General features: G+C 41.9%; 1 protein-coding gene across 16 annotated transcripts in view; it reads right to left on the bottom strand.

Moving 5' to 3' along the window:
• Positions 1–13562, bottom strand: part of DAB2IP (DAB2 interacting protein) — a 1276993-nt gene that overhangs the window by 55402 nt on the left and 1208029 nt on the right. For 11 of the 16 annotated variants that reach the window (XM_069241667.1, XM_069241668.1, XM_069241670.1 and 8 more), the window contains one exon: positions 1968–2120. The exons of the other annotated variants lie outside the window; for them this stretch is intronic. In XM_069241667.1, coding sequence (XP_069097768.1) covers positions 1968–2120 — 153 coding nt within the window. The remainder of the gene's footprint in view (positions 1–1967; positions 2121–13562) is intronic. 16 annotated transcript variants of the gene reach the window in all.

The raw sequence follows: 13562 nt of genomic DNA, 5'->3' as shown, positions 1-13562 counted from the left end.
TGGTCTCAAAGAAGGGCCCCCAAGGTTCCGTCTCGTAAATCTAATGTATGAACAATGCACCGTGGCGGCTCCTCCGCTATAGTGGAGGAGCGTCGCCCCGCCAGCAGCAACCACTGCAAATCTTTAACAAGGAAAGGATAATAAACTTAGTTTGGGGATGATGAGCACTGGGGGGGGGGAGTGCAGTGTGCACTCTCCTCAGTGCGCCTGTGTGTCTGGCCGGCTGTCTCGAACCAGCCAAAGACACATGGGCCCTGTGCTCTCTCCAGCCCGGCACTGTGTGGACGGCACTGTGTTGCCGGAGAGGGCAGGCACAGCCTTCCAGTCTGCTTGGGAGCGCTCTGGCTGGGTGCTCCCAGCCAATCCTAACACTGCTCCGAGCAGCGTCAGGATTGGCCGCGGAGCAGGTTGGGGGCCTGTGCCTGCCGCCTGAGGAGACGGAGGAGCGGTGGCCGGCGTGCAGTTACGTTTTTTTTTCCTTAAATTTATTTTTTAATTTTATTAATATTCTGCCCTGCGCGCCGCCCTGCGCCCTGCAACCTCCGCAAGCCGTGATTGACAATGCACATGGTGGGCTGCTTGATTTACATAAGGGTGTGTCCCATGCAAATCAGGGAATCCCCTTCTATGCTGTATATTTCCATTAAGGATGGAGCTTACAAACAAGCCAAAGAATGTTACCTTTAGGGCGGTAGCACTAAAGATTCTGTCAGAAGTGTAGAGTGAGCTGGCCACTTCACAAGGACAAAAGAGGCTAGCAAGATCAAGCAGCTAGGGAAGTGCTGTCCCCAGGCTTTGAGAGGTGGCTTTTACCTTTTCCAGTTGGGAACCCAGAGTAGTCCTTCAAAGGCCCTGAGAGACTCGCATCTACTCATCGGGTGATGTGCAATCTCCCCCTGCTTCGTGAGTGTGCACCAGGTGTAGGTCAGCACAGGTTGGACAGTTCAGATTACAGCCAGCACTTGTTGGAAATGCAAACAGACTATCACAAACACACTGTTCCAACTTGCACCACTACATAATCTTCTCATCAGTCTCAGAAATGACATCTTGGTGAGAAAGAGCCTTATTTATTTACTGGTTGGTGATGTCTGAGACATTAGCAAGTCCACAAGGAATATGCTATATCTGCACAGCAAGGTGCAGGGACACAGGCACAGGCACTGACAAATCTCCTACTAGCACCATCAACAGTGATACCAGCTAGTCACAGTCCTCTGCATCCAGGAATGTTTTTTATCCAATCACTTTCCCATATTGAGACATTTCGGCCTTTACTTATAACATGAAAAACTGACACTGAGCGTGTCGGGAGCCAGGCTTCAGGCTAAAAATCCACAACTGGCTAATGGTGATCCCACTGAAGTCTAAGTTTAGATTTGAAGTCTAAGGGCTTGACTTAGAACTCAGTGAGCGGGTTACTGCATCACAATGGTGAAGGATATCCTGTCCGTCTAAATCTAAATCCCATTATATTCTATGGGATCTAGATTTTCGTGGATGGGTTAACCGTCACCATTGTGATGGAGTAACCCATCCGCTGAGTTCTAAATCAGGCCCTAAATTTAGATCTGAAATCTAGGTTTAGACTAAAATTGGGTTTCAGGTCTAAGCTTGGACTTAAGGCCTAGGTTTACCTTTTGTGATCGGGCCTAGTATGTCTGTGGTCAAATGGGTACCAGGTTTTGCTGCCATTAGATCTCAATTATGGGATCCCCCAATTTAGCATTGTTGTCATGCACACAATCAGCACAATTCACATAATCCATGCCTTTACGTAACACAAGTGTTTGACCTCTCCGAATGGCACCTGTAACATTTATGAGGCAGCACTCTTACACATAATTTGCTTTTAATTTGCTTGGGACAGAAATGCAAATACGTTTTGTTGCCCAGAGACACACAAAAAAGTGTGCACGAGAAGAATGAGAATTGTATATGTGCTGTGGCATCCAATCAGAATTTACCTTCTCGGCTTGGTTGAGCTCCTCTTTACTCCTGAGCTTATCCCTGTGCCTGGGTTCAGGGTCAATGATTTCATCTTCTAAAATCTGCATGTTCATATTCAAGAGCCACGCAGCCGTGCGGTCCAGGGCATTGGGATTCACAGGTGAAGGGGCCTAAAATGAAACGCACAACCAGAACAAAAAAACAAAAAAAAAAACAAAAAGGAACAAAAAAATGAAATTGAAAAATGAACGGAAAGCTGCAACAAAAAAAATGAACATGATACTGGCTGCAATGACCATTCAAACAAGATACCCCCAATTCCCAATTAAGGTTTCAATTGTAGTCTTGGCATGTGTTAGAAATAAAAGTAGAACACCTCCAGTGACCTCTGCCTCCTGGTGACACATCCACCATCTATCCAGCTACCCAGCTTTATATGTATGAAGTTGTTCTATTTTTTAGCTCCAGTTCACCTTTTGTGGTATTTTAGAGCTGTTTACAATTGTAAATGGACAACAGCCAATGTCAACCGCAAGATAAATAAAGCAAAAAGTAAAAATCTTAATATAAAACACACCATATCCAGTCTAAGCATCTCTCTTTTACTAGACAGGGTAACTTGAGGATGGTGATGCATCTCACTGTTGAGGCTCAATGGCAAGCGATGAGTATGCGCAAAGTCAAAAACTAAGCAGTGTGACGGCAGGATGGAGGAACAGGATTTACGGTGCTCCTGGTTCAGAGGCAGGCAGGTCTGGTAAGGAAATCTGGAGATTTCTGCAAAGACTGGTGGTTCTGAAAGGCCATGGGGGGAACTGAGTCAAGATGATGTGACATGCGACTGACACACACAAATCACAGTTGCTTTCCAGTGGCACCAGTGCAGTGAGAAACTTCCTTACTGCCCTAAGGGCTAATCTGCTCCTGAGATGCCTCTGGCTATGGGAAGGTGACAGAGAAGCATGTCAATGCAAGCAAAGGAGAGAAACTGACAGCCTACAGCTGGCTCAGAACTAAACAATGTGCACTCTGAAATTGGTAGCCTCTCGTCTTCTTGACTGGCGATTGAGCTCTTTACCTATATGTATGCCATGGTAAGGAATATTTACACCGGATGGTCAACACTTGTCTACCAGGGCTGGATTCCTGAGAGACTTCTAGAATATCCATATTTACCCAAAATAAATTCCCATCCATTGCATCTATATAAATGGGAGGTTGTTTTACATTTATTGGTTATCATGGAATTCTGGCACAACTTCAGACCTTCTGCATAGGTTTCAGACCCTCATGCCTTGCAAGGTATCATGCAATGAAAACTGGAGACAAATATTTTGAATACACTTGTGAACTCAAGGAGCTGGCTAGAGAGTTTCATAGTACTTGGGGGCTGTGATTACAAAACTTAGGTTTGCCTTCAGAGCCTTTACTTTGTCATCCACACAATTAAAAGGTCTTACAGCATCACTCTGCTCTTTGACAGACACATATAAATTAATTCCAGCGAAGGTAATAAATATGGCAAGTAAAGGCAATACTAGAAAACCATGCTCTGTAGAGGAAAATAAAAATATACATTGCCTAACAACAATCGTATAACCTTATCACAAACAGCCGGCAAACCTCCCAATTTTTGAGGAACGCCCTTCTAAAATAAAGGAACAATCAGATAATGCAAATATACATGTTCCCATACACACACACACCTAAATTCACCTTGATTGATTGCAAACAAAATTGCAGAAACTCCAGAATTTAAGGGAGACAACAAGGTATTTAAGAAACAGGAATTCTCAATACAAATGTCTTTTTTAACAAATAACATTTTGAGCCACAGACTATTGATCTCACTTGTTCGGACTGTCCCTCGGTGGAGCGCACCACAGAATGTTTTTGTAGTGGTATTGTGGTAAGCATTATCAGCCATAGCTGGATACTAACAATCTTTAAGAGGCATCGAAACATCAGTGCAGCACAATTCAGACACCACAAACTCTCCATCCCCTTAAAAAGTGTTTCATCAAATTTCCTTCCCTAACTGCATTTCAAAAATATACAGTCTGCAATTACATTAGTAAATGGGCGGAAGGGGAATTTAAAAGAGGACCACCAGGGACAAGTCCATGTTAGGGCCCAAGGCTGACGCGATCCATTGAAGAGACTCTTCAAACATGACACTAACCGACACGCATCCCTCCATGAGTGGAAGGAGTTTTTGTGGATAAACCATCTCAGTGGAAACAACAGCCTTTTTTATGGATTCAGCTAGAACTGTTTCCCATCTCTATCAGTGGCGCAATGTAGCTTACAAGACCTGACATAAACCAGATAAAACTTTTAAGTCTTAAAAAGGCTCACAAATGTAACATAAACCAGATCTTTTAAATTGCACAGGAGCTAAGGAACTAAAGAAATACAAAACTAGTGGCTCCCACTGGTAACACTTTATAAACAATAAAACAGTATAAGCTGCTTTTAAAAAAACTAGTAGAGCAGAGAAGTAGAAGTTCAAGATTGAAAAAGTGTATACAAAGACAGAGTTTGGCGGCCCAATAATGAATCTGAGTACATCAAAGCACAACCCCCTAACTGTCTCATTCAGCAACACCTGGTTTCTCGGTAACCCACTGATGCTGACGTTTCAATCTACTTTGTCACTGTCAGGGCCATCATCAGGAGAAAAATATCGAGTCTAAGTACCAGGGTCTAAATAAATACCAAATATAAAATTATTATTACAAGATTTTTGTCAAGAATATAGTACAATGAGTGTTCAGCTGAATGTGCCTGTGCCGTATCAGTTAGCGGTTACCAGGCTGAGAACTCCTTCATCATTGATGTAATGCAGACTACATTTTTTTTTTTTGGGTGGGGGCAAATAGGCACACATGGTCACTGATGCAGACATCATCTTTGCTTTCGAACTAGTGTCTCATGTGCTAGATACTGCATAAACAAAGATTGCATGGATGACTTGCCACTCTCTAAGTCACTGACATGAGCACAACTTTAACTAGCATTTCCTGGTTAGTCATCAACAAGCTGACAATGACTGCTGAGGCCTTTCATATTTTGGCCTAGACTCACCCAGGCATAGTAAGTCCTCTCCAATGCTTTTTAAAATATTTTGAGCCTATAAGTAATGATTTTAGCTAATTTACTTACAATGTCCACTTTAATAGTATATACTGATTTGTCCTGCTGCGTACCCTTCTTTGGTCTTATATATACAAATTCATTTGCTGAAATTCTCACAGTCTTTCCCTCAGAGGAAATGAGATCAGTTTTTCCACAGGTAAGTTCAATTTGTTACTTCAAACAGTTGTGCCCTACCCTTCACATTTACTATTCTCCCCAGTCAATACTTATTAGGTTAACCCTTTGCTTACGCTCCTTCAACTGAGGAATTTGCGATTCTGTAAGATTGCACATAGTAAATTAAAAATCTGGCACGTGGTCAGGCTATGTGTTGATTTTTGTCCTGATGATAACCTTGAAAAGGATTTGGATAGGACTGAAATGTCGGCCCCAGGGGCTTACTGAGGTGAGACAATTGATGCTGACTTGGACTTGAATGCAGTATGTTCCGTCACCAGATTCATTGCTGATCTTTCGGCCTGTTCTTTGTATACACACATTTAAAAAAAAAATAATAATAATTCATGACCGTCACTGTAAAAACTTTCAAACACTGAGCACCTTCGTTCTCTACTGTTATATATACTCAATGATGTATGCTTAAAATATAATACTGGATCACGGTGCTGTTCACACCTACTTAATTGTTTTGAGTAGTTATAAGTCCCCTATTTTGTTTTCTTTTTTCTAAAGTGTGAGATGACTGTGAGTCATTGCTGTTTGTGTTTAAAAAGCTCACACCTTATTTGCCTTAGAGGAAAACCTGTGAACTTATTAACTTGATCAATGTGGCTCTTGACCTCTATTAACGTAAATACATTTTCCAGTAGAAACCACAAGTACCTTGAGAGCTCCCAGCTAATATCGCACTTTCAGTTAGCTATGCAAATGAATTCTATTTAGATTATTTTAATCTAAATTTACCTTCTGTATATGTGATGAAAATGTCCATGGATCTGCCTATCATGGGACTACACTTAACATCTCTGATGTACTTTGATGATGTCATCTCAAACTAACTGTGTAATTTGGGATCGGGTGCAGCTGCACAACATGCAAAGTCAGTTTCACCCCATGGCAAACCCTTAGTCAGACCAACTCCACTCTTTGAACTGAGCCATGCGTTTACGCAGACAAATCCCCTATGGTTGGTCTGAGGTGTCCACAATAAATCATAAAAGGTTAAAAGCTAGAACATGCACATAATGTAACAAATTCCTACTGAAATAACAAAATCATATTTTCAGCACTAACATAATTGACCTGCTAGGCTTTTGAGCAACCAATTATCCTGTCCCTTGAGTACCTTACATCTCTGAACTGGCTACCTCTCTAGGCCGGAAGTGCATACAATACAACCTGAATAACCTAAAAGGCACTGCACATGAACACCTCAAGTTACTTGCTTGATTTTAGTTGAATGAAGCAAAACCTTAAAACTGAAGATCTGTCTGTGTCTCATCAAACATAGGAAAATCTCCCCCAATAAGCACACGTTGTTGTGCAATGCCTAAAAATCAGAAACTCCTTTGCAACAGAGATAGACATGGGCTCCTCCTTCCACCTGTTTAAAACCAGCCTAATGAAATACCAACTAGCTACATGCTGTCTAAATGCCCTAGTCAATCTGAGCAGTGTTATACAGTGACTCTACTCGAATTTGACATTCTCATTTCTATATCCAGTACAGAACCTTCCTGAACACCTATCCCTTGATATGTTACGATCATGACTTGTCAAAAATAATGCCTACCTCCATTCATACCTAAATATTTATGTGTTAAAAAGGTTCACTTTATAGATTTATTACAAATGGTTTTCTACATCTGTGGAGCGCTCTGCCACCACTGATTAGAATTGATGACGTGCTATACAAAAACTAAAATAATAAAAAATAAGTAGGTTGTTTTCTCCTAGGTTAGCTTTGTTTAAAGGACTAAACCAGACATGTTCAATAAAGGCCAGAACCATGCACCTCCTTTTAATTATTTTCATGATCAATGGCTGGCCATCATAGACCAATACTGGATCATTCTGAGCTAAACTATCTAAGGTCAGGTTTAAATAAATTGGATTTGTATGGAATATTGAACGATTCCAAGTAGTTGCACCAACTCCTCTTTTATAATTCTGGTTTTACAAGCAGCCTGAAGTAGAAGCCAGACAATATAAATACAATGCAATGTGGAACATACTAAATAATACTGAATTCATTGGAATATTCACAAAATAATCATATTTATGTGCATAGCACCACTAGGATTCAGTTTATATGGATTCAAAATTGTTTAGTTTGCTCCAAGGTCCTTTAAAAGCATATTATTTAAACAATTCATAAAATGTAGCTTGATTTTCACCTATTAAAAGAAGCCAAAATCAAACTGAGTCACAATTTATACAGTTAAATTGTAAAGTTCCTGCTCCCTTAAACAAATTATTTGACTGGAAGCTGTGCCTGTTTTTTGACATCCTACTGTAAGATCTCAGATAAAACCTGTGTCCTCAGAGCTACCACACACTGACCATTAAAAGATCTAAAAAGGCCAGTTTGCAGTTATGATAACCCACTGGCGACAACAATAGCTGGAGAAACTTATTTCTGGGATACAGCAAAAGAACAAGTTGATGTGCATTACAGGAAGTGATCTCAGTGTCAAGTACGCCAGCCCACACAGTGGCAATACAAGAGAGTTGAATATTCGGACATCATAGCACTACACACTCAATAACATGACACAGTGCGTTAGGGGTGGGATTGAGTCTGATCAGGAAGTTCTCTTGAAAAGTGCATGCAGAAGTTTTAGAGCATCCTTTTATTCTAAGGTCTTCAAAATCAAACAGGGGGCCTACAGGTGGTTACTTCTTTGGGGATTGTAGGTCTACCTGCTCTCTAGTAAATGGAATCAGTCTTCACGGCACATACAATAGCTCAGTGATGCTCCTGAACGTCGTAAACAAACATACATTATCCCAAAAATGTGGCACTGCAGGCAATACAAATGACAATAACTTAACAAGGGGTAACTATTGCAAAATACTTGACCAAAATACTGAACATTTTTGAGTGCCAGTGCAACACAAGGAGACAGAACAGTTCCAGGTTGAATAATAAGAATGATACATGTGAAAGAAGCTATGTTCCAAGTTTCTGGAACAATGCTCCGCTTTATACACTGCGCCCCGGCCCCCAAACCCTCCTGAACGGGACTTTATATCAGGATGTTGCTCGCTACTATAAGAATCAATAAAATGGTTACTCCGACAGAGACATGAGGATTGCTTTGTCAGAGGTAGAGTAAGGGTGATGATGTAGACACCAACACGACCACTGTCTTTAAGATTCCGTAGGATGAGAGTTAGTTGAACATAATATAATGCATTTTCCAGGGTAATGTGGATAGTTGGTCTTAAACTTTGGTGTGCTCAAAGGGGCAGGAGCAATGACACTTATCTCAGTAAAAAGGTAATCTTTAAGAGTGCTAAATGTTCGGGTTGAATCCTACAGGTGAAGTACTGTGGAATTAGACTTTTGTATCTACTTCCAGAACAAGCCTGGACGAGACAAAGAGTTTGAGGGAACATGTTCTACATTTTGTGAGAACACTTAAAGAAAGATGAGGAGTTTGTTCATGCTCCCCCTCCCAAAAATAAAGATATCTAGCTATGGGAGACTTTCTGCAGCTGGATTCTCCATCACAGCATCTTTCCGACACTCTGGCTGCCTAGGTTGATGATACATGACATCATCACTATGACAACGGAGATGGTTGCCAATTCTTATTCTTGGTGTGAGAAGCGGTCCAGATTCCAAGCCTAATTCTTTCTTAATGAGCAGAGGGTGCATCCGGTTTATGCAGAATGATCTCCTTAAAGTCATGTGACCAGAGTCCCTGATATTTTAGACCTGGAGTGAGGGAGACCCTGGCAACATAGGACTGCAAGTTTCTGGAGAGACAACTGTCGTTCATTTCCAAGTATGTCCTGCCCTGTACTTTAGAGTTTGCCTTGTGCATGTTGCTCTTGCGTACACTGTATCGCCTAACATTTTGAAGTCACTAATATTTGTGTGGGGAGAGTGAGTATCAAATCCACACCGACATCGAAAGTCTCTGTCACTCGGTGTGAGTCCCACGCCTTGGAGCACCATCTTACTCTTCGTCATTATGGCAGTGTTCACTATATTACTGGTTCTCACCTATTCCTCGTTAGAGATTTCTACTAAAACGTTAATTTTGTATCCAAGACTTTCAAGTCATGTTTCCAGGACTCTTACAACATGCAACCTTTACCCAAGTTTCCAACATCTGGTTGGAAGCAAGAAACTCTGTCAAAGGTCAGAGATTCCTATAAATATTATTGAATTTTGAGCCATGCAGGCTGAACTGGAAAAATCGTAATAAGACATATTGAAAAGGGTTCCTATGGCATTCCTTCTCCTGTTTACTACCACATAAAGATGTCTTCTGACCCTGTCACAGGTGAGTTCAATTAGAGAGCTGTTTGCAGCCTTGTCTGAGAAGCTCTGTGGCTCGAATCTGTGGTGGAGAGAAGAAAATATATAGGCATTCCAGAAATTCGTAAATAATTGGCAATTTGATCAAATGCATTGGACGCTTTTCAGTAGTACTCTGCAGAAAAGGGCTCTAGCCCTGGCAGAGCTCAACAAGGATAGCTCTCTTATGAAGAGGATGCGAACCCTATGACCTCTCGTCACTAATAAACAATTGCGCACATGCGCATATTGAAAAAACAAAACTGAAAATATACTAAGGGTGCAGAATGCTTGCTTGTTAAAGAAGGAAGTTCTTGGAACTATAATATCTCTAAGGCAGCCAGGGATGTGACCACTACAACACTGCATGCCGCAGTACCCCGGGGGCACTGAACTCCTCCCTTCACATTTCCATTATTTATGACTACATGCAAATTTAAGTCCGTGACACTCTGATGAACGCAGTGTTTGTAAGAAATTTACTATGAGATTTCCTTTTGTTGCCTATCACCAAAGAACTAGGCATTGAGCTGCGTCATAAAGTAGCACTTTACTTACATCAGGACATCGTATTGATTCTCAAAGACCTATTTGAGGTATATGTGTGCTCTAGAAGAAGAAACCGGAAATAAATAAATAGGTGAGTGGTGATATTAGGATCAAATTAGTGGGTTAAATTTTGAAATTTTCTTTGTTTGGGGTCGAGGAGAAAGTCTGCACTCCTTTCAGATCACTAAGGGCCAGATGTAGGAAACACTTTGCGAGTCGCAAACGGCAAAATCTGCCGTTTGCGACTCGCAAATGCGTGTTTCCTATGCAGAAATGCATTTTGCGAGTCGTTACCGACTCGCAAAATGCATTTCCGAATCGCAAATAGGAAGGGGTGTTCCCTTCCTATTTGCGAGTCGCAGTGGTATGCAACTCCATTTGCGACCGCGTACGCGGTCGCAAATGGAGTCGCAGTTACCATCCACTTCAAGTGGATGGTAACCCACTCGCAAATTGGAAGGGGTCCCGATGGGACCCCTTCCAGTTTGAGACTGGACCCCAAAACATTTTTTCAGGGCAGGGAGTGGTCCAATGGACCACTCCCTGCCCTGAAAAAACCGAAACAAAAGGTTTCGGATTTTTTTGAAATGCAGCTCGTTTTCCCTTAGGGAAAACGGGCTACATTTCAAAAAAAAAAAACTGCTTTATTTAAAAGCAGGTCGCTAACATGGAGGTCTGCTGACGTCAGCAGGCCTCCATGTTAGCGAGTGCCTATACTCGCAATGGGGCCGCAATTTGCGACCCACCTCATGAATATTCATGAGGTGGGTCATTGCGACCCCATTGCGAGTTGCAGTCGGTGTCTGAGACACCGTACTGCATAGCAATTTGCGACTTGCAAATTGCGAGTCGCAGAGACTTGCAATTTGCAAGTCGCAAATTGCTTTTTTGCTACATCTGGCCCTAAATCTCTTGTTTGGTGGTGTAAGTAAAGAGAACCGTAGAGCATGTGAGTAACTCAGATTTTTTTTTCTATCTGTGACTGGGTCAATCCTTGATGGAGATAGAAGGAAAAACAAAAACAACTTAACAGTTGAAAAAAATGCAAGTCCACTGGTAATATGTCTCGTGCTGAAATGCCCTCTGGTGAAATTTACAGTTTTTGGTGATAACTTAACTACTATTGCTTGGGTTAGGTAGACAAACAGAATGCCTACGGGCGCAGACATCTGAGAAAGGGAGACTGAGAGAAAGTTGATTATTAGGTGGGGAGGATGGAAACTTACCACAAGCAATAATGTCACATTTTTTTTTTAAGTCCAGTAAAGATTTCAGTAATTTAAACCTGAGATAAAATCCTGGTAGTAATGGCAGCGAGCAGACAGGCTTAACTTGACAATATGTGCCAAATCAGTTAAAAAGTTGAAACCACAACACAATAAAATCCCACTCTAATTTATAGAAATAGAGAATAAGTTCATGAACAAAACTACACAGAAAACAACAAAAAATGTGATAAGAGGAAACAAAGATATGAATTTTGGAAGTTTTAAATAAAAATGGAAGCAAAAAGTGCCAACTTGAGGCAAATGGTCGCGCTACACCAGGACCAGGGCGAGGTTTAAGGCCAACTGCGAAGGAGCGTGGGACGGATACACCGGTCCGATATATCTCAGTTCACACTTAAAAAATGTCAAAGAAAGAAAACTCTTCAGCGGGATAAGTCAGCAGGCTGGATCCACAAACAAGCTTGTTGGCAAAAAGCTGATGAAGCTCAATGTCCCAGTGAAGACGTTGACAAATGAGATAAAACCTCCACATGGGAAAACTCTACAGTGTGCACCCAGGAAGTGTTCGACATTGATCAGGTGCTGCTTGGCGTCGGACCTGGTGCAGCTTTCTATGTTCAAACCTGAACTTTTTTCTGGAAGTCAGATTCCTCATTAGGGCAAGCCTGTAGCTGAGAAGAGTTCCACATCATCGGATTCAAGTCGGTGTCAGTCCTGCTGATATGGATTTGCTGCTGTGAAGAAGAATGCAGCAGGAGCTGGGTTGAAATCAGTGATGCACCCTCAGTGGATTGGATGGGAGGTTGGGCCCCGATCGATCGAAGGTTCTTAAGGCAAAAAGATAGCAGAACATTTCTAAGTCTCAGGTTCTGAGGTTTAGGCAGGAGGAGTATACTCTAATACCAGCCAAGAGTTCCAGGACCTCAAGAACATCTCTTGGGGCTCAGGACTTACTCTGCCAGAAGGCACCAGCAGGGTCAATGGCAGGTCCAGCTGAAACTGGTCAGATGGGCTCTTCCAACAAAGTTGGCTTCTTAAAGCTTGTGTGTCCCTGTAGCTGAACAGGTGGTCAGCCAACTGACCCTTGGAATCCACATCTTTGTCCTGGTGGGAGCAAGTCCAGCCCTTGGGAGGTCTCCTCACATGTCTCAACAGCAGGTGCAGTCCTTCTGTTATCCAGAGGTCCAGCAGTGTGCTGAAGAAGTGCCAAGAGGTGCCACATTATGCCTCTGGGTGGGTGTGACTCCGGGCCCCTCCCTAATCAATAGGAGATAAAGTTCCCAGATGTAACCCTACTCATTTTTGCAGAGGTTCCTGTTTGCCCTACTGCAATCAATCTCACAGTGCCCTTCTCTACTTAAATCCAACAAGGGAGAAACATTATTCCTCCGTGCAGAGCTCCTGTGCCGAACCTAGAGTTGTGCCCAGGGAATTGAACAACCTCTCCTTTGTAGTCACTCAAAACCTGTACTGATGGCAGCCCTTCTCACACTGAGATTTCTGCCTGGCTGGCTAGAGGGACGAAGAAAGGGGCAAGCCCCAGTATTAGCTACACCTCGCTGGGTCAAGGTTGGACACTGTGAAGTTAATTAAGTTAACGAGGTTCCTGGGCACTGCACAGATGGTCATCCTGTCAGAGGAAGAGGGCCCCTTCAGACACCCAATGCCTTTGTCTAACCTCTGGGAGGAAGTTCACACCTCATGAAGGTGCTATTCAGCTCATGTGTGACAGCTGGATTCTCATGTAAATGGGCTTCAATAGGCTCTAGGCAAGAAAATACAGTGATTTTTTTTTTTAAGTACTTTTTGTAAAATATTTAGTACCAATGCAACATTCCTGATGAATCTGGCTTGTAATAAATATTCTAAATGTCCAAGAATTAACTTCTTAGCTGTAATAAATATTCTAAATGTCAATAAATTAATTTCTAAGCTTAATTTTAATATTTTATTCCAATGCTTCCTATGGAACAGCTAAACCTAGTAAAGTATAATAGCTTTTGTGGCCTTGTCATTGTAAGGAGATGTTTTACATAACATTTTTATATTTCCTACCTTTAAGTACCTTGTGCTCTGCTTTATTGGGCATTAAGGCCTAATTATGGGTTAATTAGTAGTATCTGAAAGGAGGGCTTAGAATTGCGAAAAGTTTTTTTTTTGACAGGTTAAATTTGCAGTTTTAAAACTGCACAAAGACTACAGTG

The sequence above is a fragment of the Pleurodeles waltl genome, chromosome 6, assembly GCF_031143425.1.
Source record: "Pleurodeles waltl isolate 20211129_DDA chromosome 6, aPleWal1.hap1.20221129, whole genome shotgun sequence".
Classification (NCBI taxonomy): Eukaryota; Metazoa; Chordata; class Amphibia; order Caudata; family Salamandridae; genus Pleurodeles; species Pleurodeles waltl.
Note: the sequence above shows the minus strand (reverse complement) of the source record. Positions and strands in the feature narration are given on the sequence as shown.